Source organism: Diadema setosum, chromosome 3 (genome assembly GCF_964275005.1).
Source record: "Diadema setosum chromosome 3, eeDiaSeto1, whole genome shotgun sequence".
NCBI classification, from domain to species: domain Eukaryota; kingdom Metazoa; phylum Echinodermata; class Echinoidea; order Diadematoida; family Diadematidae; genus Diadema; species Diadema setosum.
In genome coordinates, this window is record NC_092687.1 from 24172760 (window position 1) to 24200013 (window position 27254).

The window sequence follows — 27254 nt, forward strand, 5'->3', positions numbered from 1 at the left end:
TTCATTCGTTGCAATCATTAACTGCTATGTGTGATCTAGTTCCTTTCAGTCATTTCGACATCATTATCAAGAAACAATGTTGTTATTCATGGAGGTCAAATCGGTCTTTTTTAACCTACCAGAAAATACATAAATAAGCATACTGTTGCGTATCAGGGCAACCCCCCCCCCCCCCCGGACAATCATGATTGCCCCCGGCTAAATACTCATGGTTAGTGATATAACGTTAGAGTAAAGATTAAGGTTATCACCCGGGTTAGGTTTAGGGTTAGAGTTTCGGTTATCGATTAGGATTAGATTCAGGATTAGGATTAGGATTAGGAAGATATCGGGTTATGGGAAAGGTCTAGGGAACGAAGTTTTCCAGGAGGTAATTGCCCTGGATCCTACTGTTGATTATTCATTTACATTTTAGCAACTTTTATTAAATAAAGTCTTATCGTTCTCTGTTACCGTTATTGTAGTAATATTTTTGTTTCTTTTTTTCCCCTTCCACAGGGTGTTTTATTTATACACATATTCAGAAATTGACATTTACAAATAATTTTTCAATACAAAACAGAATGAGAATTAGATAATGATTCAATCATCGACAAAAAGTGACCTACAGTACTTATACATAAAATAAGAAAATTTCTTTAACAACAGGTAATTCATTTTATTCTTTTTTTTTTCACTGGCAGAAGCAACCCTAACTACACTTTTGGTATCATATAATTTTGATTAAATGTTCAAAAGCACTTGATAAATAGAGCCCATTTTTTCACAAAGTTCTTTTCTCTACAATTCATTTGACTTATGCATTTTTCCATCTCAAAATAACGTTTTATTTCAGATATAATGCGTTCGAATGACGGAACGTTTTTATTTTTTTTCTATTTCGCGGAGAAAATTTCTCTTCTTATGACAATCATAATACAGTTTAATGCACTGTTGTTGGAACCATGAAGTCCAAATAGCTTATGTTGGTTTGTAAATACAATTTGTTTATCTATCTTTAGGAGTAACCATCGCTCAAACTTATTCCATATAATATTTGAATAAGGACATGAACAAAATATATGCATTATGGTTTCCTTACTTTCATTACAAAACGTACACTTTTTATCTGTTACAAAACCAAATTTTAAGAGGGCGTCTTTCATGTATAATATTCTGTTCTGGAACCACCTCATATTAATGTCAATAGTCGATAAAAGGAATTAAACAGTATAAAGGCCCTGTTTCATCAAGATCCAACATGCTACTCCACTTTACAAAGCTGTTACAATGTTTTGACGTGTGTCTTAAAAACATTTTGATAAAATCACGTCAGAACAACCTTTCTTGTGTTTTGATATTACAGTTATTAATCATGAGGAATAAAAGGTTCTGTCATCTTCGACATACTGATTTTTAGCAAATGATTGAATAGAAGTACACAATCCACAGTGCTGAAGAAAGTTAGTTTGTATACCAAACTTCCTCTGAAATTCAAAATATATGAAAGAATTTTTCCATCATTATCTAGCATATCATTTATAAAACGTACACCTTTCTCACACCAAGACTTATACAGTATCATTATTCATTTTAATCAAAGGATTATTCCAAAAGAGGCCAGCTTGCTAAATTATTATTTGTATTAATAAAAATTCTGAAAAAGCGAAAAGTAACTCTTTCCAAAAATCATTGAGCATGACATTGGCATTTTTTTGTAATATAATGATCCCATGAATAAATGAAATGATACTGATTGTAATAATAATGATTGCAGCCATCATACCATTACGACTAGTAGTATATTATGGATTATACCGCTATGTTAACTTCAAGCTTAATCGCTTACACTTACACTTCAAGCTTAATCGCTTACGATGGTGGTCTCCTGCATTCAATGATCTTTGTTGTTTACTGAAAAATACTGTATATCTTATTTTATGCCAGTTTCTGTGTATCTACATTGCTCAATGCAATCACCTATATATTATGTGTATCTATTTATGTACTGTTATCGATTTATTTCACTGCACTGTTATTCTTTATCTTTGTACTTTTTGAAGTTTGTATTCAAATTGTATTTGATTCAATGCAGAAATTAAAACAAACAAAAACAAAACAAATGTAATATATGCGGTAAACGGGTATTGTACTGATAAAACAATTGTATCAATACATTGTGAAGACATACAGTATACATAAATTATGTTACCACTCTTGAACATGTGACAGTTCTTCGGAGACAGACTGTGCCTTCTTACTTGTTTCCTAACACTATCTAATTACTTTGTTTTCTCGTATTTCTCATGAATGCTGGGGAAATCCTGCATAGGCCGATGTCTTATTGTTTGTAATGCTTTCTGTTTCTGTTATATTTCTAAGTGCTAAATAAACCTCAATCAATCAATCAATCAATCAATCAATCAATCAATCAATCAATCAATCAATCAGTCAATCAATTATCAATCAATCAATAAACGACATGATGACAAACTATTATTATGATAATAATGAGTACCACTGAGATGACGAATATAACGAATTCATATTATTATTATTATTATTGTTGTTGTTATTATTATTATTATTATTATTATTATTATCTGGTATCATTATGCCTCCTCTATTGGTCACATTTTACTGGTATACAAGACAATCATTACGAATAGTGTCTGTGCCATAACATTGCTATATTACAATGTATTTTATTTGCATTCTTCAATAAAACAAGTATCGTTGATAGCATGCTTGTGTTATCAGCATCATAATACATCGTTGTACATCAATGACCAAATGTACAACTGTATAGGTATTGAATTTAACATAAATACATCATAATTATTGGAATATTGATTTGCTGTCTGTTTTCTTTGAGTGTTCCACATCCTATACAAGCTTTGCTTTTAAGTGGAACACTCTTTTCCTGTAAAAGTTATTGATAAAAACAAGGTTGATGTTGAAAACGAGTACGTGTGACAAGTGTAGTTATCATCATTACAACATGTTTTGTTCTTTTTTTGACATCGTTATTATTATTTTTTTGACATCGTTATTATATTTTTGTCCTTTCCCACCCACCCCCCCCCCAAAAAAAAAAATGAAGGTTATTATACGATGCTATCAGGCTATTGCCATGGCTTTTTTTTTTTTTTCACACAATGTTGATGCGTTAATGCGAGGTGACAGCTATGGCTATGAATAGAAAAGCTCATTTAAAGGGACATTCCAGACGATTTTCATAATTTCACATCATGTAGTACATAAATCGACAACTCCATGTATAGATTTATGGAATTTATTGTGGATCTTGAGCAGAGAAACAATACTTTGAAAAGCCTTAAACAAATAACACTGAACAAGGATGATGACATAGGAGGTTCACATATTTCAGAAATGTAGCAGTGTAATTTCATAATACAATACCGCTTGCTTGCAAGTTCACCTGTGTATAATCTATGCATGCCTTTTTCTTTTGTTCTGCTTCCTGGAGCCCCAACTCATGCATTCTTATGGTGACTCTGCCATGTCATCATCCTTGTTCATTGCAATTGGTTCCAAATTTTGAAAATATTCTTATTCTTCATCCCAATTATCACAAATTCTGAAACTCTGTCCTCAGTAGAACTAATTTATAGTTGTTCAAATGTAAAAATCTGAAAATCATCCGGAGGTCTCCTTTAACTGCATCGATGCAGACTTCATTGGATTATTGTATGTATAGGGATCCTGAAGAGATGGAATCATATTAATGATCATCCCAGGCTGCGTTCGAGTGTTTTTGATTTTTTTTTGTTGCTTGTTCTTGTTCTTTCGAACCTGCAGGTCATTGGTCATAAGTTTTTTCCCCTCGTTCTGCTCTGTCATACGTCATCCTGGAGTCGAAGCCTGAAGAACAGCAGACGTCGTCCACGCCTGCTGTTGCGAGGATGCAGAAAGGTATGACACTCTATAAGCTGTTATTTCGCGAGGGTTTAATTTGCCCAAATTTCGTGAATCACAGTGGGCGAAAAATGTCACCATACGCTATGTCACCATATGCTAGGGTATAACAATGCATTTAGGAGAGTAGGTGCCAATTCGCGAAAACAACATCTCGCGAAAATGTCTGTGACCTCATATTTCGCAAAAATATCATTTGTACGCGAAAACAACAGCTTCTGGTATGCACGTCCACCTGTCCATGGTACACCCCTATGATATTTTCGTTCGAAAGAATGCTGCAATTTGATACATGTATTCTTGTGTAAGATGCCAACTAAGTAATATCAATATTACAAACGTGTAGCTGACAATAATGATGATGAAGATAATAGCACGGTTCGAAAGAATTGAAGCGAATTGATTGATATCAATCAAATTGCATTTATTTCATCTCATAGTTGTTATTATTATCATCATTATTACTATTATTGCTATTATTATTATCATTATTATTGTTATTATTATCATCATCATCATCATCATCATCATCACCATCATCATTATCATTGTCATCATTATCATTACTTGTTAATGATAATGCCGCCTCGTATTTCTGCGACAGCGTGGTGTCCAACCGTCCTATACCATAGTGAACAAACCTTCATGCTGACTACACTCAAACCATTCACTGGGTATATACCTCTCTTCATAGCCAGGATTCCATAACATTTTCGTCACATTCGTGCACGAGATCTAACTAATTCTACAAGAGGGATTATTGGTAGAGTGTCTTGCTTATGGACACAGGTCTTGGAGATCGAACCCTGAACCCATTGCTTCAAGTATCATTAGGCACGCATTATACACGCGGTGCACAATCCGCTGTTTTCTTCGGATAATGTTCGCACCGTATCCCTCGAAGATTCGTCAATCCGAAAATGATTAAAAGTTCGTTGTTCCAAAGGTTCGTTAATCTGAAAATTAAACAAGGATTGTTAATCTGAAAATTAGACAATTAAGGTTCGTTATTCCAAAAATGAAAAGATACGTACTAACTAATAATCTTCGAAATTACGAACCCTTTCATTTTCGGATTTGTGTACGTTCGGAATAAGAAACCTTATTTCATTTTCGGATCAACGAACCTTCGGAATAACAAACCTTCGAAATGACGAACATTCGGAATAATAAAACAGTTACCATTATTACGATACCTCCTGTATTGGCTGTGTAATAATTATGTTCAGTATTTTTCTCCCCCTTGACATGGCCCAGTCATCATTACTATTATTATTATTGTTTATTGGACCAGGTAAAGAATATAGGATATACATAAACATTACAAAACTTTACAAACATGAAACAAAAACAGCAATGATACACATTACAAAGAATTACACATTGTCCCTTTCATTGCATGGTAAAGGCCTACTCTTTTAAGCTCTTTGGTCAAGAGGGACATAGCTGCAAAAATGCCAATCCAGAAAAAAACAAACCCATACATAATTATATTGACCCGTGCTTTTCATTTAAATGCAATAAATTTGTACACAATGATTGATTACAATCGAACAGGAATTGAGAATGTTATGGAATATTATATATTAAGTGCACGTTTTCACCCGCAAAGCAGTATTGCTTCCATCATGCGTGATGATGTCATCACCTTATAAACACTTATTATGTTGAGCATGCGTAAAAGGATAAAGAAAATGTAAGAAAAGAAGAAGAAGAAGAAGAAGAAGAAGAAGAAGAAGAAGAAGAAGAAGAAGAAGAAAAGAAAGGTGCGTACTAACGATCGAACCATTAGGATTAACCACCCCCTTTTTTTTCCGACTAACGAACCTTCGGAATAACAAACCATATTCACTTTCGGATTGATGAATCTGCGGAATAACGAGCCTTTAAAGGGGATGGCTATATAACTGATTAGTGGGAATCAGTGGGAATGCTGGGGGATGATTGTTCCAATCCTTGTGGGATTCATTTAAGAGTACATTATATATCTATTGTTGTGTGAAAATTATTTGCTTCAGAATGGTCTCATATTCAATAATGTGCATTAGCATTCCTGTACAGTGACGGGGCATTAAACTGCACATTACTTGAATATGAGACCGTCTGAAGCAAATAATTTTCACACAACAATAGATAATATACAATGTACTCTTAAATGAATCCCACAAGAATTGCAACAATCATCCCCCAGCATTCCCACTGATTCCCACAGATCAGTTACTAGTCATCTCCTTTAATTGTTTTTATTTTTAGACTTTAACGAACTTCTGGAATACTGAGGCTTCGACTTGTTTTCTCTCTGTTTTTTGGACTATAGCGAATCTTGGGAATATCGAACCATTATTTCGTTTTCGGAACTTTCGAATAACGAACTTTCGGAATAACGAACTTTCGGAATAACGAACTTTCGGAATAAAGAACTGTAACCGAAATTTACTACCATTATAACGAAGGTTTTTTTTTTTCTTCTCCCCCCCCCCCCGACCAACAGGAAACGTGCGTCTTCAACTCACTTACGATGAGTGCAATCTGTCTAGGGCCTGCAGTCACAGGCATGACTCAGCAGGATCAGCGAAAAGACTGAACTCTATCATCTGCATTTTTGTTTTTGTTGCAATTTATGAGGAGAAACAGAGGGAGATTGAGTTCTTTGTCTGTTTATCATATTGATGTGCGTGCTGTGTGTGTGTGTGTGTGTCCGTTTACACTGTACAGAACAGTTACATTCTTATATGACATAGGCGCTAGGTCCTATACAGTATTATTCTGTACGATATGATAATTATTTATGATTATGACGATTTGATGTTGCATATCTGCGGGGAAAAAATAACCACTTAATAGGAGAATATGCAAGCCGTCGACTATTCGTACGGATCCAATGGGCAGGGTGAACTATCAAAAGATTGCAATAGGAAAAAAGGGGAAGTGAAATCTTTGGCTTGTTATGTTTTCTTCTTATACATACAATATGGCTCCCCTTTTATTCACTTTTCATTTTTTTTTTATATTGTAATTTCGATGTACCTATATTTCATGACAAGACTACAAAAGATTTTTTTTTTCGCTTTTTCAATTTAATTTCGTTCACCTCTTAGGTCCTATAATCTAAATGATTAAACCTATTTTTTTTTTCTGTTTATACACCCTATTGGATGAGGACCTACTAGATTATGCTATCATTGAATGGGACTAAGGCCTTACAAAAAGAAAACCTGAAAACATACCGTGCGTGCGTGTGTGTGTTTGATGCCAAGAAAACTGGAGCTTAACGCCAAACTTCCCGTCTAATCTAGTTTCTGGCAGATTATTAGATTCAAACAGATTTGTGACAATTTATTTTGAAGACTATACGCAGAAAGTAAGTCATATTGAAATGTAAGCTACCTTTGCAGTAAGGCCTGTCTAGGATCTAGGACAGCTTTCTTTGCCAGCTACATTATGTATACCACGGCTTATAAATTGTAGGCCTATATCTAAAAAGAAAGATATCCACTTTATTTACTTTTCATTAAAAGAAATGAATAAAGGTAACACATTGCATTAAGTTATCCAAATGATCAGCATACAGGGGCGGATCCAGGCATTCCGGAAAGGGGTGGGGCGCACGGGCGGGGCCCTTTTATTTTTTTCCTTATTATCTCTTTTATTTAATTTACTCATTATTTGTCTAGCGATTTGTCTAGCGATCCACGTCCGACAAGCTATGCTTTTTAGTGGATCACTATTTTCCATAATCGAATTCATTTTCCGCTCTCCCACGAAGTATTTATACAGTGTTTTCCTAAATATTCTACATGTTATATGTTGTTCTATAACTTGTCTCGTATATATATTACATGAATCTTTTGCAAACGTTTGAACAATATTTCATCACATGTATACTTTGTACTATGTTTTTCTTTTTGGATTTTCGTTGATTGGAAATAAACTATGATTGATTGATTGATTGATTGATATTTCAACAAAAAAAAGGGGCCGCACCTGGTGCCCCCCCCCCCCCCCCCCCGCCTCTCGATCCGCCACTGCAGTAAACACGAGATTATAGGTCTAGATAATAACATGGTGTGGACTTTCATAAGGCTAATTATTGTCTGAATAAGCGTGCAACCTATCTAGAACATCCATCACATAAGCTAAAAGCTTACACAAAATCATGAAGATCATACCCATTGTTTCTTCGCGGAGAGTTATTTCACAACACAGATGTTGTAGCTGCTTTTGTCAATATTGTACGAAACCTGAGTCATTCTTGTTATTTTCGATCTCAAGATTGGCAACAGTGCTTTATATTTCGCTCACCCCATGACTTGTGTGAATGCTATGTATATTCCGCTAAATGTGGACAAATGTGTGAGATGTTAGGGTCCAGCGAAGTCCCATTGATCCCAGTGTAAAAGACACAGTCTGACAGTCTTCGTATAGCTGTACCATACTAGTACGCTATATGCAGTACGTGTGTGTGTGCAGCGTAGCCAGTGATGTTATGAACTCGACGGCAGCATATTCGTTCATTCAGTCTGAATTGTATTCGTGATGAAAGAACGAGTTTTAACTGAGTAAGCCACGATAATCTGTGCTTTGCATTTGTATGAATATTATAGTGTTAGCTGTATGTTTTCTGTAAATCTGAAACGCAAATATGTATCAGTATATGTGATCTTCTGAGTGAGAAATTTGTATCGCAGTGCAGTGCAGTCTAACAATTGTGTTGTACGGTAACGTCTTCACCATCACTTACTTAGCATTTCTGTAGAACCACACACTGTTGATGCAGTGGAACCATACACCTAGCCTAGTAATGTTTTAAGTATTATATTTCATGTTGTCTAGATTATATCCATAAAATTGGTTGTAGTGAGTGGTTTCTAGAGCTAGCTAGTCGGTATTAAGCCTAGAGGTAAGAAGGCTACGTAAATAACTAAATATTGCATACCGCCGGTACTGTACAAATGTACACGGTTACTTTGTGTGTGTGTGTGACTGCCTGCTGCTGTATTTTTCTTACACAGGAACACACACAGTATCACATTATACAACAACTCATTACTTCTGCAATACCAATGACATGTCATTTCTCTCCAGGCAGGAGACCAGCAGTTGTACATGTACAATGAGCAATTGCACATGGACGTAGTCGTATGGGCATCGGTTCCTGGACAACTCAACTGCAGGGTGGCCCGACGTCGACCCTAACGTTAGAGCCGGCCAGCTCGACCGGGTCGAGTTGTCCAGGGTCGGGTTTGTGATCGGAAAACTCGACCCAACAACTCTATTTGTTATAGATTTTTACAGAATGAATCATATTTTTGTCATATAAATGGCATAGTCTTTTGCCATAGATTAGTCGAATGATGTGTGAAAAGAGGTTTCATCAGATTTCTACAAAAGCAATTCCCTTCTAGAATCTGTTTTCTGATGCTGCGAAGCAATATTTCACGGTATTTCCCCTGCTCTGAAAATCTTGGTGACCAAGCTTTTGCTTGTGACTGTATGTACATTGTAAGGTGAAATTTGTTGAGAAATTTTTGTGAAATGATAAAAACAAATGACAAAAGATGGAATTTCATATAACTTTCATTTGAATTCTATCCTTCGTGACATTTTCATGAGTGGGGGAATCATTCTAATGGTGAGAAAAAATGAAGCAAATGTTGTCTACGTCGAATTGCCTTTGCTTGTAAGTTGTACTCGTTCAGCTGAAGCAACACGGCATGCAGCACGCTCGGGGCTCCACCCATCGAGCTGCATGACAGCCAACCCTACAGCCTGGGGGCCCCGCGGCCCGGTATCCCACTGTGCTGGTATCGGTTGGAGCGAGCGCCACTCTGAGTGTGCTGCATTGTTTCAGCTGAACAAGTATGAGCGAAGGTGCCAATTCGATGTAGACAACATTTGTTTCATTTTTTTTTCTCACTAAAATGATTCCTCTGTTCATGAAAATGTCACCAAGGATAGAAAACACATGTAACTACACGTGTATGTGAAATATAATCTTTTGTGTTTTTTTTTGGTTATATCATTTCTAGAAAATTTCTCAACAAATTTCACTTTACCATATGACATCTTTGTCGTCACAAGAAAAACTTGGTCATCAAGATTTTCAGAGCAAGGAAAATAGCGTGAAGTACTGCTTGGCAATATCAGAAAATAGAAGGAAATTGCTTTTAAAAATCCAATATAATCTTTTTTCAAACATCACTAGACTAATCTATGCCATATGACAAAAATGTGCTTCATTCTGTAAAAATCTGTAACAATTAGACTTGGGTTGAGATGTTGAATCGCAGACCCGACCCTGGACAACTTGACTAGGTCGAGCTGTCCAGGGTCGGGCTATCCCGTGGTTGAGTTGTCCAACCCCCATGGGCATCATTGTATGTAGATGGTTTGGGTTTTTACTGATATCGATGGTGTTTTGCATGGTTCCTTCCCTCTCCCTGCCCGTGTTTTGTTGGAACTCTGGTTTGGCAGTGACCTCAACAAGGTCTTCAGTCACAGTACTTACTCCAATAGATTCTAACCCATTCCAGGAAAGCACTAGTCAAAATTTGCGATAATGGGGCTTGGCAATTAGTGTGAGTGAAGAGTGAGAGCTTTATACACTATGTCCCCCCAAAAAATTACAATCAGATTTTTGCATCTAGCTCCCAATATGATTAAACTGTCTAAATGCTACTTCAGGGTCTTAAAATACAACATCTTAGCTTTTTTTTTTTTTTTTTTTTTTTTTTTTTCTTTAGAAAACCCTATTCAGTTTGGTTAAGTGGTCACAGAAAAATGTGGATTGTTGTAAAGCATGTCGTGAGTCTGATTCTATCAAGTGTAGCACTTGGATGCTCTTGGAACTGCATATTAAAGGACAAGTTCACCTTCATAAACATAAGGATTGAGAGAATGCAGCAATATTTATAGAACATATCAGTGAAAGTTTGAGGAAAATTGGACAATCGATGCAAAAGTTGTGAATTTTCAAAATTTTTGTGTTGGAACTGCTGGATGAGGAGACTACTAAGGCTCGTGATGTCATATGAGTACAACAGTATAAAGAAAATATAAAGAAAATTCAACATATTTTCACTTTTTTCACATAATAAAAGAGCACTTGACTTGCCTCTTTCTAAAGGCAATGGGAATAATATTACCCATGACATATGTCAGAAACGAGTCGAGGGAATGTGTACTTTTTTCAAAAGATGAAATTTTGTGAAATTCTCTTTATATTTTCCTTATATTGTTGTACGCATGTGACATCATACACTGCAGTATTCTTCTCATCCAGCGGTGACTGCACAAAAACTTCAAAATTCATAACTTTTGAACGGATTGTCTGATTTTCCTCAAACTTTCAATGATGTGTTCTACTAATATTGCTACATTCTCTCAATCCTTACGTTAATGAAGGTGAACTTGTCCTTTAATGTGTGAACACAATGGGCAGAACGTGGAGGGAAGGGTATTCTTGACATGCTCTACGAACTCCTCATTTCTCTTTGACCACTGAAGCAAATCAGATGAGGTTTTCTGTAAGATGTGGGCAATGAATTTCATACCCTGAAATTGTATTTGGATTGATTCACTATTTTTAAAGTTATCATTGCAGAGGGTCCTGTTGTGTTTTTTTTTTTTTTTGACATACAGTGTATGGTACAATTGTACCTATAGATCTGAGTATCTCCTCTTCCCTATTTTGCACATGGTATGACTTTCATGTTCTTGTCTTCACTGAACAAAGAATAACAGCTTGATTGATTTTTTGAGCTACACTTCATAAGTAGCCTAGAACCGAGTAGCAGGGACAGTGTAAACACTGAAACAGTTTGCTAATACTGTTGGGTGGCAAGTGTGAAAGAGGAAGAAGGGGGAAGGGAAATAAATCATGCTTACCATGTACTATCTGTCCAACTTACACTTGTAAAAACCTGTAACATATGTTTAGTGTGAGCTGCGACTGAGAAGTGACCTGGTACTGTAGAAATTCATCTTTGAACAATGAGACTGGAGAGCATCGCCTCTGTAATGTTCCCATGTAAAACCTTGGATTTGTATGCACTTATTGGCTATTTATTATATGTAGCAAAACTGTAGATTGATGACTGGATGGTCTTCAAATGCTGTGCTTGAAATGAAATATGAAATATCTTCTCTTTTTTTTTTGGGGGGGGGGGTGGGCTCATTTCAATATATGTTCTAAGAGAATGATACCATTAAGGGATTAAGGGCAATCAGAAATGTAGCAAGAAACTTGTTTCTCTCCCCCCCCCCCTCATTTTCCCCTTTTCCATAACTTGCATAATTCATTGTAGATTCATATTTGTTTCTACTCTACCTAATCTTGAAAGCTGTCTTTGATTCACTGATCTTTATGTTGCACACTGATGTCGGTAGCTTTGAGGACTATATATTGGAGTTTCCATCTAGCACTTCACTGTAGATAAGTGACATAATGACTCACGACAGAGAACCTCGCAGTGTGTGCATCTTGTTGCACAAAAGAAAGATTCTTCATCCAAAATGGCTGACAGACATCATACAAATATGCACTATCATAAATTATTATATATTAAACATTTGCTATTTCTTTCTAATTGAGTGCAAATTGCAAGAAAAATTTCCAATGAGGCATCTTAAATGAAACAGACATCTTGAAAGTTGTGGACATTCGGGATACCTGAGAAAGTTGGCGACGAAAATAGGGAAATTTTGCCTGAAATATTCTCATTTAACCTGTTTAAAAGGACATGCTGATTTTGCTATCCCATGCTTTTCCCATATAGGCACCTGCCCAAGTATTGACCGATTCGGGTTCGTTGAGGGCAGCAGACATTTTACGGCACAGGGCGCAGCCATAGTGGGTGTATCAGCCGACCCCCCCTGCTCTCCCTCACCCCGGGGCAACATGTTTACAGGCACTTGTAACAAAGGTTCGCGCACTAAGCAAGCATTCGCGCACTCAGTACGAGACACCTATTGGCTAAAGCAGTTTTTCATTCTGCGTGCGTGCTAATGTAGGGAGAGGGGTGGGGGAGTGCGGAGGGGGGGGGGGGGGGGGTCGGCTGAGACACCCACTATGGCTGCGCCCATGCCAAAAATACACATAGCGCGTCACAGAATCGGTCAATACTCCAGACTGGTCTTTTAAACCAAATGGGTTTGCGACGTCACTAAGTCTTTGTTGTGAAATCTGTACATCAGGATTTGGAATGTTCATCTTTTTTTCATCTAATTTCTTTTTCTCATTTCGCTTTTTCCATTCCAGCCCTTCGGAAGCTGCATAGTGTGGCCAGTATGAGCCGACCTGCGGCCAATGGAAAGGCGCGAAGCCACACCCCGACAACCAATCAGGACCTTGCCAGCCTGTTCGAATGCCCGGTGTGCTTCGACTATGTTCTGCCGCCTATTCTCCAGTGTCAGAGCGGCCACTTAGTCTGCTCAAACTGTCGACCAAAACTCAACTGTTGCCCAACGTGCAGGGGTCCCTTAGGTAAGGCGCCCAGTCCCATCATGCACTGCTTTCCATTGGTCTACATTAGTACAGTGTATGAGTTTATGTATTCCCCTGTTCAGAGAAAATTTCTGCTGGCCTTTCAGCCCTTCACCCTTTCTTAAAGGGACTGTACAGTACTGGTTGAGATAAGGATTCAGGTTTATAATATTTTTTAGTGAGATAATGAGAAACCTCCTATGAAATATGAAAGAGCATGTAATTTCAAGAAGGATTCAATGTTTATTTGATGAAAATTTGCCTTGAAATGGCTGAGATGTCAAAAAAAAAAGCAATCTTAATGAAATTGACAGGCCACAACTTTTATTAGGATCTTTGTTTTTTTCCTTGTTTATAGATATCTCAGTCATTTCACAATCAATTTTACTCAAATAAACTTCCCCTTAGAAATGTATGCTCTTTTACATTTGGTTTCTAAATATCTCGCAAAGCGTTACAAGCTGAATCTTCACCTCAACCAGTACTTTACAGTCCATTTAAGCTCAGTGTCTCAAAGGGGTGATCCTCGGGCAACTTCTTACTGGTATTTCTAAAGTTGCCTGCTATGTGTCTATTTTTTTTTTTTTTTTTTTTTTTTTGGGGGGGGGGGGGATGGGAATTTGCAATTACCGGTAAATCAAATCATGGTATGAAAAGGAGTAGTGTTGCTGTGTGTGGACCAACAGTTTTTATAGGTTTGTATACAAACCATATGTAGAGGACGATTTAGGATACAAATTGATACTATAAGACATTCACTGTGTACATGTACATTATAATAAATCACCATGTACTGTAACCATGTATTCTTTTTGGGAAAACATGGGCACAGATATTACATACAGCACCTTACACTTGGTGTATTTACAATGACAATTTATACATTTTGTTGTGCTTTATTCTGGACTTATTGTACGAGGTGTATACTGCACTCCAAATGCTTAAGTCCTCATTCACATGTGTTGGAATGAACTTATACAGTATACTAAATGTATTTGTGGGCAAGTGCTCCATAGTTTGAACAAAAGAGTGCCCAACCATTTGACCAGCCTAACAGGTAACTTTCATTAGTTGTTTTGTACATTGTGCAGAATTGTCTTGATGTAACCATCCCCTTTGTCAAAATTGTCATGACCAAATGTATTGGCATTTGGATTTATTATGTTAGTTACAATGTATATTATATTTTGAGTCCAAAATAAAGAAAACATAACCGTGCAAATCATATGGGCGTATTGCACATACACCGAGGGTTGAATAGCCTGGTCAAAAATAGCTTGAAAATACGATGCCTCCCATGCAAATGTTTATTTGTTATATAGTACTGTTTAATGTTTTGATTCCACATAATTAAAAACACAAGAAATTCATCTCACCCGACTGAGCTTGAAAAAATTACTTGTGCAAAAATGTCCACTTGGTACAGTACTCGGGATTCTGAAGACCCATAGCGAAAGTCCCGTCCACTAGAATAATGCAAGCTCATAAAGGATCTGAAATTATATTTTCACAGGGAGTATCCGTAACCTAGCCATGGAGAAGGTGGCTCAGACCGTCATGTTTCCATGCCGATACGCATCGTCCGGTTGCGCGGCCACGATGTCTTACAACGAGAAGCAGGACCACGAGGAGACGTGTGAGTTCCGGCCCTACTCCTGCCCCTGCCCCGGAGCCTCCTGTAAGTGGCAGGGCTCCCTCGATCAGGTCATGCCGCACCTGACGCATGCGCACAAAAGCATCACCACACTACAAGGTAAGGGCGCCCCCCGCAGTTCGTTTCTCCACAATCCCTCTTTCCTTCATACCTTGCCACCTTTCTTTCTCTTTTTCGTCATCTTCTTTATAGCAAAGATGTTTAATAGTTTTCATGCAAAAGCCTGAATTCAAGTCCCAAAAGTATCAAAGTTCAGGCCCTTAAGTGTACAAAGTTATCTCATGTGGGAGTATTTCATGCCCTTTCTTTCATTCTAAATGGCATCCCTGTTATACATGGACATATGGCTGCTCTTGTGGATCAATTGTTTAGTCAATCACTGCGAAACCACTCTTTGTGGTGTGTTTTTTTTTTTTTTTTTGTGCATGTGTGTGACATGCTGTGTTGTCAGGCTGAATTTAGGACCCTCATGTCAACAAACAAAAGTGATAACGCGTTTCGAGTTTGTGCTGGAACAAAGAGAATCAAGCTGAACTGGGAAATGATAGTGTAACAGATAGAAGAGAGAGAATGTTTAAGATATATTCTTTGTATCATAGATTTCTGAAGTTGATGTCTTGATTCCACGCAATCAAAAACACCCGAAACTCATTTTACCCGGCTGAGCGTTAGAAATTACTCACACAAAAACATGCACTTTTACAGTACATCTTTCTTGGAGGCGTGCCATTATTACTACCCTAACCTTGTCAGGTGCCTGTTACAAACCTGGAACTGGGGACAAAGTGGATCAAACAGCCATTCCAAGAGTGCATGCACTAAGATGGTATAGAAACCCAGAACCTTGTCCCCTGAAAGACACCAGTGCTGCCACTCTCTTTGCCACCCCCTACTCCTCACCCCTCCCCCTCCCCCTCTACCCCTTTCTCCCCCACCCCCCCCCCCCCCAATTTATGATGATAACCCACATGTCTTCCTCTCCCCTCTTCCCCAAACAAAAGGCGAGGACATTGTATTCCTGGCCACTGACATCAACCTGCCCGGTGCAGTGGACTGGGTCATGATGCAGAGCTGCTTCGGCCACCACTTCATGCTGGTCCTAGAGAAACAGGAGAAATATGACGGGCTCCAGCAGTTTTTTGCCATTGTCCAGCTCATCGGCTCTAGGAAACAGGCAGAAAACTTTGCTTACAGGTTAGGGCTTTTTCTTGCGATACCCAGTACACTGCGCTATGGTTATAACAAAGTCCTTGGGACCATCGGCTTTCTTTTGTTGTAACAAAATTTTGTTATAGCTGGACGTTGAAATACGTAAGAGTTATGGATGATGATTTTAGGGCCTGGGTTCTTGCATCTCTGTACTTATAATTTTGCAACAACCGTTTTCTTCATAACTGGAGTGCGCTGAGTGCAGTTTTGCCAGGGCTGTACATGAGATTTTTTGTTCCTGATTCTATAAGCCGCATCAAAAGAACATTTTATAAAAAAAAAACTTTGTTTGTTTTTTTTGTTCACAGCTAGCAAACATCGTAGTACCACAAGGGCCATAAGTAGGCAGCTGCTAAAATTAGCTTTAACACTTCTATAATCTTAAATTCACATACCCCAAGGGGATTTATCAGTAGCCTGTTTTCTGTAATGTGTTATTACATAGTCATTTATTGCATTGTAGTTCAGCGCTTAAGTCACATTTCTGATGATAGCTGTTACTGATTAGCTGCATAAGATTACAGCCTTGTACTCAGATAAGTGTTCAAGTTCTATCTTTCACATCCTCTAAATTATGTGAGTGATTTCTGGTATTCTGAACCATTGCCATCATCTATATCTTTGTCTGTAGCCTAAAACATTTTCAACTTTGTGTGCTCAAACGTGAAAAAAACAAAACAAAAACAAAACAGACATCATTGATATAAGTGCTGTAACAAAATGCATATCATGGGTGGTAAAATACATGCTCATTTGATTTTGTTAGGGGTAAAGAACAAGTGCTTAACCTTCTATAATCCACAATAATTTTTTTTTGTTGTTGTAAATTCAATTTGTTTTTCATGATATGAAATATTTAGGGTACATTATCTCCCTCATGTCTTCATCTTCTTTTGTCATACACTCCAATCCCCCCCTCCACACCTACAGGTTAGAGCTAAACGGTCACCGGAGACGCTTGTCATGGGAGGCCACGCCTAGGTCTATCCATGAGGGTGTCCAGGCAGCCATCATGAACAGCGATTGCCTCGTTTTTGACTCCAGCATCGCTCAGCTCTTTGCAGAAAACGGGAACCTAGGAATCAACGTAACGATATCAATGTGCTGAGAATGTTTTTTTTTTTTCTTTTCTTTTTTTTTTGAAAAAAAAAATTCTCAGTGTTGTCTTTTGTTTTCTTTACAAAACGAAAAAGTGCAATCTTGTTCGCGAGAACTCTTGACTTTAGTCTATTCTCCCTGTTTATGACCTCTGACCCATCTCTTGTGATACGTAGGAAAAGACGATGGGGCAATGTATGATTTTTATAGTGTTGTGTTGAGTGTGAAGACCCCTGTAGCATAAAGGACATGTAACTCTTCTTTTGAAAGAGATATGAAGTGGTGCTGATATTTTGCATCAAATCACATTTGGCTCTCATTATATGAAGTGCTAAATGTTTTTGTTTTTTGTTTTTGTTTTTGTTTTTCTCACAAGATGATATGGTTGCCAAGGAAACCAGAAGTGATGGGTGATTGAGTCTACCTCTTCTTTTCTCCCCCCAAAGCTATTTTCGATATCCAATCTGTAATAACCTTTATTGTTCGATCAGACTGTTTGCACACAACCACAAGATGCTTTTAAATATGTGGCAAATCTGTGTAGAAAAATCAGTCATCAGCTGAGGTTTTGAAATCCACCGTTTTATGAAAATATTTGACATTACCATGCCACGTCCCAAAATGTTTACTTAGTCTAATACTCCCCACAACACCAGCTAAAAAGGAAGTCATGCAGGGCACTCAGACGCAAAAAATTTATACTAGAATGGTATAGCTATGCCAAAACGGTATAGCTTTATGATGAATTTATATGTGTGAATGCTGACTAACAAAACAATGTATAACGAAACGACGGTCATTTCGAACTAGAACCCGAAAACGAATCAGCATTCCGTGTACGTCTGAACGTATGGTGACCATAGAACGGTATAACTTGGCGGGGCTTAATGGGAGAGCGCATGAAAGGTGACCCCACAGCTGTCACTCATGACTATAACAGCATGCACAGTGGGAAACTGCACATCTATACGATGTTTCCCAGAACGGTCAAAATTAGTGTCTGAACAGTCTGTCAGCTGTACAATGATTCTTTATATGTCGTTTTCGTTATCGGGTTTTGGTATAAAATGGCATGCGTCTGAAAAGGGGATTAGTCTTGTAACTTGGAGGATCAAGAGTACAAGAAAATATATGCTGAATTCTCCAAATCAGACGATAGTAAGGTGAGAAAAGGAAGAAATCCCCTAGTCTTTGTTGCCTTGTCAGTGGACTGCATTTTTATGCTTAAATTTTGGCATTCATGACATGGAAAGACATTGATTAAAAAAAGAGATAAATAATAATCATGTTCAGACTTGACACAAGGCTACCCAACCTTTTTGTGCATGTTGTGTACTGTGCTGTGTCGTTTAGATTAGAACTGGCTGCTTTGTGTTGTATTACAGTGTGTACCACAGGGTTGTGTTTCATGTGGTTAAGATTTCTACACCTAAATTTCTGTATGAGATGTATGTATGTATGTTACGACACAGGGACCAATTAGTTAGCCTCTTTTCAGTCACAATTTTGTGGAGCCACTAGTGGCTGACCAAGATAAAACGTTTTCTCTACCCCGCATGAGCACAATTCATTTACATTACCCAGTTGCTTACATGGTTTGTACTATGTGGTGGATGTTATGCGTGGTTCACTATCAACAAAATTGATATTCTAATTTATTAATCTTTATTTTATTGAAAACACAGAGATTGTGATTCAAAGTTGCTTCATATTAGGTATATATGTGTGATTTGGGTTTCTGGATGTAAATCCAATGAAAGAAAAAATCTACTTCTTCACCATTAATTGGGAATGGAATGAAGAAATGAAATGAAGCTTAGTGAACAGTATTGGCTGGTAATGTAGTCCAGTCTGTTCATATCTGTGTATCTGTTCTGTGCTGTTAGGAGACAGGGGAGGGACGAGCATTGTCAAGATTTGTTGTAGGCGCAGCACTGTGAGAAACGGGTAACGGGTAATTTGAAGACTTATCCACATTTTCATGCCTGCGTACATATATTCTTAGTGATTAGCAGCACTGCTACACACACGTTTCACTTATGGTTCCTTGATATGTCTCAGTCTGTTATTTTGTGCTTCATCCTACGAGGCACTGAATATTTTGGCCTGATTTGTCTTGCTGCTGGCATTACGTAGTGATTCCACCGAACAGTGCACCTTTTTCTTGCTTCCTTAGGAATATTGCCAAACAAGCCACAGATGTAACGTGGCATGTATATTACGGACACTCAGAATGTTTCATGTGAAATGGAATGGGATTGAGATGCCGTATATGTTTTGTGGTCTAGAAGAAAGAAATGAAGAAATGTTACCCATTTGCAGATTGTCACCATCATTGGTGTTATTTTGAGGAAGTAATAGTTGTTACATATAAGCAAATGGCTCCATGTTGAATTTCACCCATAATACAAGGCTGGTTTCAATGTTTCATCTAAAGATGCTCCTGCCACCATTTCATTTTGGATTAATGTTGTTGAACCATAGTAGTGTGTACATCACAGTTGCCAAACATCAAAATTGTGATGTGGAGGGAGGGGAAAGTTATTTTGAGAGGTTATAGGATTTAATATTGAAAAAAATAAAATCCATTTTCAGATTTCTGTGGTGTTTTTTTTCCAATGCTGAAGCTTAGTGACAGAATTGCCTGAAGTACAGTTAACAATAAATAGCCCTTAGATGATACTGGTACATGAACCAGTTCTTCACTAGGTTAGTTCATCTGTTATTTTACCTGTGAAGATGGCAGTCTTATCTGAAAACTCAATCCTTTCAATGTGAGGTCAACGGGCCAAGGGTGCTATGTGGACCAGTTTCAACGTGTCCATCAGTGTTCAGATACTCGACAGGGATAGTCCCTTTTTTTTTTCAGCAACAAAGTAGACTATGAAAACAAAAGTTGTTTTTCTCTCTCTCTCTTGCTCTCATTTGACATTTCACTGCTAAGCTAACAAAAGCAGGGACCATTTAGACTTCTCAGTTTGTTGGCTGCAGCTCTGCCCTAGAAATCAAGTTATTTTGAGTAGAGTTTGAAAGGAGCTTTGCAACTACTCAATCCATATGTATGTAATTATCAAGAGGTAATGGACTCAGATAACTTATACCCATATTACTCTAACAAGCATGTCAAGTGAATCCGTAATCTTTAATTAACCCTACCCTTTTCAAGCTCTCCATTTCCCTTTCCCTTCTAAAAAATTTCAAGAAATGCAAGGAGTTCTAAGTCAGTAGTGGTCGATATGTAAAAAGGAAAATGTTCTTGATTACTAGGAATGGTAGTACTCACTCCCACCTAATATATTTTTCTTTACTGTACAGATAGTAGGTCGATTCAATGTGGCATGATGGATTTTTGGATACATTGGAAACCCAAAAATGTCTGTAGAACTAAACTTCATGTTACTACTGATTGACAAATTGTCCTGTGTCGATTTAGATAAGCACTGAATTAATCAGTGTCTTGGTAGAAGCCATAAAAAATCATGGACATACATACTCGAGCAGGATTCAAATCTACGACCACCTGATCACCGGACAGGCATCTTATCCAATAGAGTAGGTTTGAATCCTGCCTGAGTGTGTATGCCTGTATGCCTGTGAGCTTTTGTTATGGCTACTGCTAAAGCACTGATTGATTCAGTGCTTTTATATTGATGTAGGACAATTTGTCTATCAGTTGCCATAAAAGCGACCGGACGCAAGAATCTCATGAATTTGAAAACGTCATGTTCTGTAGTGTTCTCCCTGGTAAACATATTCTCTGAAAGCTACAGATGCAAAAGGAGGAAAGGTGGATTGCATTATCAGTAGTGAGTTATAAATAATAGTACAGGAACTGGTTTGGTGTGCTCTTTGATTTCCCTTGGCCTCCAATATCAATCCATCCAACAGTCCTGGGTAATAAACAGCAATCACTGCAACAAATAGACTGATTATGGTCAGTATTACAATTTAAAAAAAAGCAGCTGCTTTATGCATGAAGGCAAATGTCACTGTGAAAAGGAAATATGCATAGATTCTTGCATATAATGCCAAAAAAGACTGAGAAAGATCGGCCTCTTGGATATCAATAGTTATTTCTTGCAGTACGTATCAGGACAGATCATTCATTTACATAATCCTATTCATTCTACCACATTCGATCTGATTATCACATTTCGTAATTTTAAGAGCCAAAAGTTATAGGCAGGATATGAATGAGTGAGGTTGTATTCAGTGACGTTTAATACTTTTATTGCGGTGAATATTTACAGTTTTATCAGTTGCCTTTGTTGGATTTTTTTTTTTTTTTTTTTTTGCTTTGTGTAGGCACATAAATTCCATGTGCAGGTTGTCAAATCCCTGAATTTGTGTGCTTGAAAGGGCCATTAACCCATTGAGGACAAGCTGATATGGTTCTAACACATGTTTCCTATAGACACCTGCCTGAGTATACTCGGGGACTAGTCTTCAACGGGTTGATGTCAAATGAGATTATTGCAGCATGATTCCTGGGCTTGCAGTCAGCTCTAAGAGTTTTGCTGCTTTGGGCAGCATGATTCCTCCCCCCCCCCCTTTTTTTGTGACTAAAATTGAAGGGTCTTAACCCGGTCCATTCTGAATTCAGAAATGCCCATAGACTTAGTACACAGGTCACCAGGTTCCCATACAGAATGGGTTGAAGTATACAGGTTACACCTCTCTAGTGAATAAATGACAAGCTGTAGTAGACTTATGTTGTGAAAATCACTTAGTAGAGCCAGCGGTAATGAGAGATTGAATTAGTTTGTTTTACGTGGCTGCTCAGAAAGCTATGATGATAAATGCTAATTGCTTGTAAGGAGGCAGCCATGAAACCGGTGGCTTTAAGTTCCGAAGGACAGATGATAGAAGCGAGGATAATGTTTTGGATTGAAAGTAATTATTGTGTCGACTTAAGTAACAAGCTTCTCTCATACAGGTTATATCTACATCACAGCCTGTCATCTCCTAATGTTGAGGTTGGTGTCACAGCAGGACAACTGACCTACTATATAGGTTTGGTTGAGACCTTACTTCAGGTTTTTAACATTTTTGGTGAGATATTGAGAAACCTCTTATGAAATAGGAAAGAGCATGTGATTTCAAGAGGAATACAGTGTTTATTTGATGAAAATTGGTTTTAATATGGCTGATATCCAAAACATAGTGATCCTAATAAAAGATGGGTCTTCGATCGCTTTGTTTTACCTTGTTTTTGGATGTCTCAGCCATTCCAAAGCAAACGGATTTTCATCAAATAAACTTTGAATTCCTCTTAAAATGGTATGGTCTGTGCTATTTCATAAGCAGTTTCTTGGTATCTAACAAAAGTTAAAAGCTCAATCCCCATCTCCGCCAATACCATACCATCCCTTTAAGAGAAACAGCCAATCACAAACATAGATTTCATGTGTTATTGACAGGCAGTGCAGAATGTGCATTTAACCGTCATCTCTCAAATTGTCCTTCAGCAAAACCTGAAGATTTCTATGCTCAACCATGTCAGACACATGCCACTACTTTAACATAGCAAAATGAATTAATGCATAAAGGACTAAACAAAGAAACAATGTATCCCTGTCTAAACATCTGGAATAATTTGTCCAAGTTATCACTTCCCTTATTGTTTACACCGATGTCAGGACAACCATAGAAGTCTGGATTGGTGCATATTTCATATTCTTTCTTATTTTCACCTCCTTGTAGGTGTCTATTTAAGGAAAGGTTGTGTTTCTGCATTACATTTGCGTTCTCCCTCTCATGCACTTCAACTTTAGTTAGTGTGAAAAGAGGCAATATACCTAGGTTTCCTTCATTTGGCTAAATGGACCGGAACAGAAAGGATAACAAAACATTTTGACCCAAGGCCTCTGGCTTCTTGAAAATACCTCTTGTCATTCTGACAAACCTGACAATGCCAAGTTACCTTTAAGTTGAAAAAAAAAAATTAAAAAGATTGAGGGGTTGGGGTGACAAATCGGCTGTTGTAGCCGACAGTGACATCTTGCTGGTAAGACGGATGAAGCATTTAGCTGGTGGCAGTTGTGTTTAAGATTGAATAATTGAACTTATGTAGCCTATGCTCCATTCAGTGTAGCCTTATAATTATGCTGTGCACATACCTCAAGGAAAAAACAAAAAACAAAATAAAAAGGTATATTGACCTGTTGAGGACATGCTGATTTTGGTATATCATGCCACAGGTTACATGGGACTAGTCTTCATTGGGTGAAGGAGTGATATAGCTCTTGGGTTAACATTGGCAGCCAATATGTGTAGGGTGATTATACAACCTTAGTGGTTTAAGACAGCAGGCCTGTGAGGGTTAAGCTCTTCTTAAATGAACCCAAGATGAAGCTTAGTGCAATTTATGCTGGCAGTGGTGATGCTAATTTGCAATTAATGTCTGCATCTTATCTGCAGGGGAAACTTGATGGATCAATGTAGGACGTCTCCAAAATTTGATCGAAGGGGAGGGTCCCTTACCTGTTACCTATTTTAATTCCTTTTCTTGTGCGTCTTTTTTTTTTTCAATGATAAATTTTCATTATTCCCATCTTTCCCCCACTTCAACCTGTTACAATTTCCTCTTGTAAATAATAGTATGTATGTATATTTCAATTTTATACTGACAGAAAGAACGTTGTTGATTACTCACTGTTTATCTTTTTCGCAAGCAGATGCTGTTTAAGGCATTAGTGTCTGCGCTAGAGTAGCGTCACATGCATCTTGAGGAACGGAAAAGTATTATTTGTGTCAAGACTTTCTCGAGAATATTTAGCATGCCTTTTCCCCCCTTGATAGTGCACAGAATAAGGACAGAAAGAGTGAAATGGTAGGCACTATAGAGATTGTGAGGAAACTCTCTTTGACAGTGTGCATTGATTTGAATTTAAGTAGTTTGCAGATCTACCCTAGACTGTCCAAGATGAATAGTAAGACATACATTGTTGTTGGGCATCATTTGTCTGGCGTGCTTGTGCATCAAGGCCAGTTGTAGCGAATTTGCATCTTCTTTTTCTGATATTGAGTGCGATACAGAAGTCTACTGGATAATTGAGAAAAGGGAGAAAATCAAACTAGAGGTTGCTTTAGATAGGTACCTTCAAACTAATAACATGAAGTTTGTCATTTATTATATGGCATCATATGTCCAGTAGCTTAAATTATTGTTATTATTGTTTTTTTTTTAAACATCTGTTTGTGTTTATAAAGTCCTCAAGTGAATATCTGTATGCACAAAGTGAATGGCAACTACAGATTGATTACAGGGGATTGCCATGCCCCTCTTCTGCCCATGGATGGAATAATGAGTTTCCTCTTTGGCTAACACCAGTATCTGTTTCAGGTTGACATTTGCTGTTCTTTGTAGTTTCATCTCAATCTGCTTGGGGCAGAATTTTCTTGTTTTTCCTTTATATCTTTTCACAAAACTATACACAGGACAGACCATCACTAATGCATAGGTTTGATTGTGTATTGCTAAGGAAGTCTTTTATGACACACAGTAGGTTAGTGGTAAAAATGGGAAATAGAAATGAGATGAGAATTCTTGAAAATAAACGTGAATCAAAGCTACTTACAACCCATCAATGCCACTACCATGTACTGTTATATGTATGTATATAGCATGCTGTCGCATAAGAATGTATCATAGTTGGAAAGCACTTTACTAGTTGTTTATTGCAAAAATATTTCCATTTTGGAGGTGAATTTCAGATGATACCTACTGAATGAAATATTGGCCAAAATAAATGCAAAGAAACCATGTGATATAGTATGCTGTGTATTATTATAATTTGTGGATTGTGCACGTATGTGTGTGTATGTGTTTGTGTTTCAAAATTGAGACAGACAAATGAAATAATATTGTATGTATTTTTCGTATGCTTTTATGTCTGAAAATTGAGAAAGACGAGTGAAATAGCATTGTGGTTTTTTTTTTTCCCTCTGAGAATATGTCTTGGGAATTTGAAAAAGATGAATGAGATAGTATTACTTATTGTGTGCATTGTGTGTGTGTGTGTGTGTGTGTGTGTGTATGTGTGTGATAAGGGAAACTGCAGAAACAATGATAATACACTAGTTAAAACGAGTTGTGTTGTTTGAAATAAGACATTTTCGCAACAATGTGGGTTATAGCTGCTGGTAATAACTTATTTCCTTATGAACTAATCAAAAACATTCCACGAAAAGAATTACAAAGCATTTATAGAAGAATTCAGCGTGAGTTCTCACACAAATGGAAAACACTTATTTTACTTCGCCATTATGTATAATTATTTAAAATGTTTAGTAAAGGGGAGGCTTACAGTTATGCGCTTCAGGCAAAAGGTAATTCAGCTAGCGCTAAGCTAGAGCTAAGAGGCTGTACTCTCGCGATTTCGCACGCAAACGTGTGTAGTACGCCATGGAGCCCCATAAATTATGGAGCCCAATGGCGGCCATTTTAGTAATAATAACGCGAGCTTCTTAACCAAACACTTGAGCCTATGGAGTGAACTGTGCCTTCCTTGCATTTTCTTCATTTTAAGGAGGCACACAGCGGTAAAATTGTGTTTCAGACCTCAAAATATCACCAGCAGTAAAGTACCTTTTCTGTCGATACGTTAAAAAAATTTTGAAGTAATGTCATTTACTTTTTCAATCTGTAGTCCCTCAAAGTTTGTGTTTGAGCTGACAAACGCCGTCTATCTCTTTCTCTCTCGGGCTACTTTAGCTCAAACTTTGTGGGACTGCATATTGGAAAATAAATGACATTTCTTCAATTGCACTTCAGGATTAGACAGGAAAGATACTTCTTTATGACAAAACGAGGTCCTAAGTACATCTCTTCTCCTGTATGCTCCCTAAAAAGGTCAAAATGATATAGGGAGATAGAAATCACTACTACAACGACACTGCTATGATTTCTGCTATGATCACGTAATATACGCCCTCTATCGGTATACTACCTAATGGCGTCCGTATTTCGCCCATGAGCGTACTACGCGAAATCGAGGGAGTAAGCCCTCGTATAGCTTCTATACTCTTTGTCGTTAACCGTTTCTCTGCCAATCATCCAGAACACGAAATTTATAATCCCACGCATGAAAGAATACTTACCTATACACCAAAAGAGAAACATAGTACACATAGATACCTTAGTTTTTTTTTTTTCTTTTGGATTCAGTGACAGGATATAGAAGGTCAGACAAAAAAAAGGAGAAAAAAATACATTCAACTTTCCTTTATGATGTCATGTTTAGTTACGCAAGCTTGAAGATACATTCTGTTATTACGTACCAGTAGTATGAGGAGATTTCTATCATACTATAAATCCAGATAGCATAATAATGTTTGCATATGTATGTATATAACTAGTAAAGTAAGCATATTGAACGTATAGAACAATGACCTCCCTGAAAATACTTGTCCTTAGAGCACAAACACTGGTTCAAAGAAACAAAACAAAAGTAAAAACACACGTTATCATTTATAATCGTTTCTGACTCTCTGTTATCTCTTATCTGTAACACCCCTCATTAACATGTAGGTCTGTATACCGTTAATCTACATAAGGCTTTGATACATGGAACAATAACAGAGAAATGTTTCTAACTCTAGTATTTTTTTTCTATTTGAGTTGTGCTTTTATCTGTTAAGTAAAATACATCTTTAAAGGCACAGCTTTGATCACGTACAAATCTCAGTGACACAAAAATCTAAGTTTAAACGCTCTACAATGATTGCAAATGACTTCAACATATCGATATCCCCTTCTTCGTCGCTTTCTGGACAAGTCGTTCACGGCTGCGATCACCAACCTCCTGGGACATGCATGTTGTGCTATCACCAAAAAGAGGATGTAGATGACGTAGGTGGGAAGGACGTGGTTTCGTCTCCGAAGCGTTT

The 27254-nt window shown here is 37.5% G+C and overlaps 1 protein-coding gene across 2 annotated transcripts; it reads left to right on the plus strand.

Moving 5' to 3' along the window:
- The first annotated feature begins 3889 nt into the window (after nt 1-3889).
- On the plus strand, nt 3890-17373 carry LOC140226301 (E3 ubiquitin-protein ligase SIAH1). Of its 2 annotated transcripts, none has more exons than XM_072306798.1 (5): nt 3890-3915; nt 13178-13402; nt 14916-15155; nt 16058-16250; nt 17196-17373. In XM_072306798.1, the coding sequence occupies exons 1-5, from the start codon at nt 3906-3908 to the stop codon at nt 17371-17373; spliced, it is 846 nt and encodes a 281-aa protein (XP_072162899.1). In that variant the 5' UTR covers nt 3890-3905. The 2 variants fall into 2 exon arrangements, with proteins under 2 accessions (XP_072162899.1, XP_072162900.1); XM_072306799.1 differs by lacking the exon at nt 3890-3915 and adding an exon at nt 8367-8477.
- The last annotated feature ends 9881 nt before the right edge of the window (nt 17374-27254 follow it).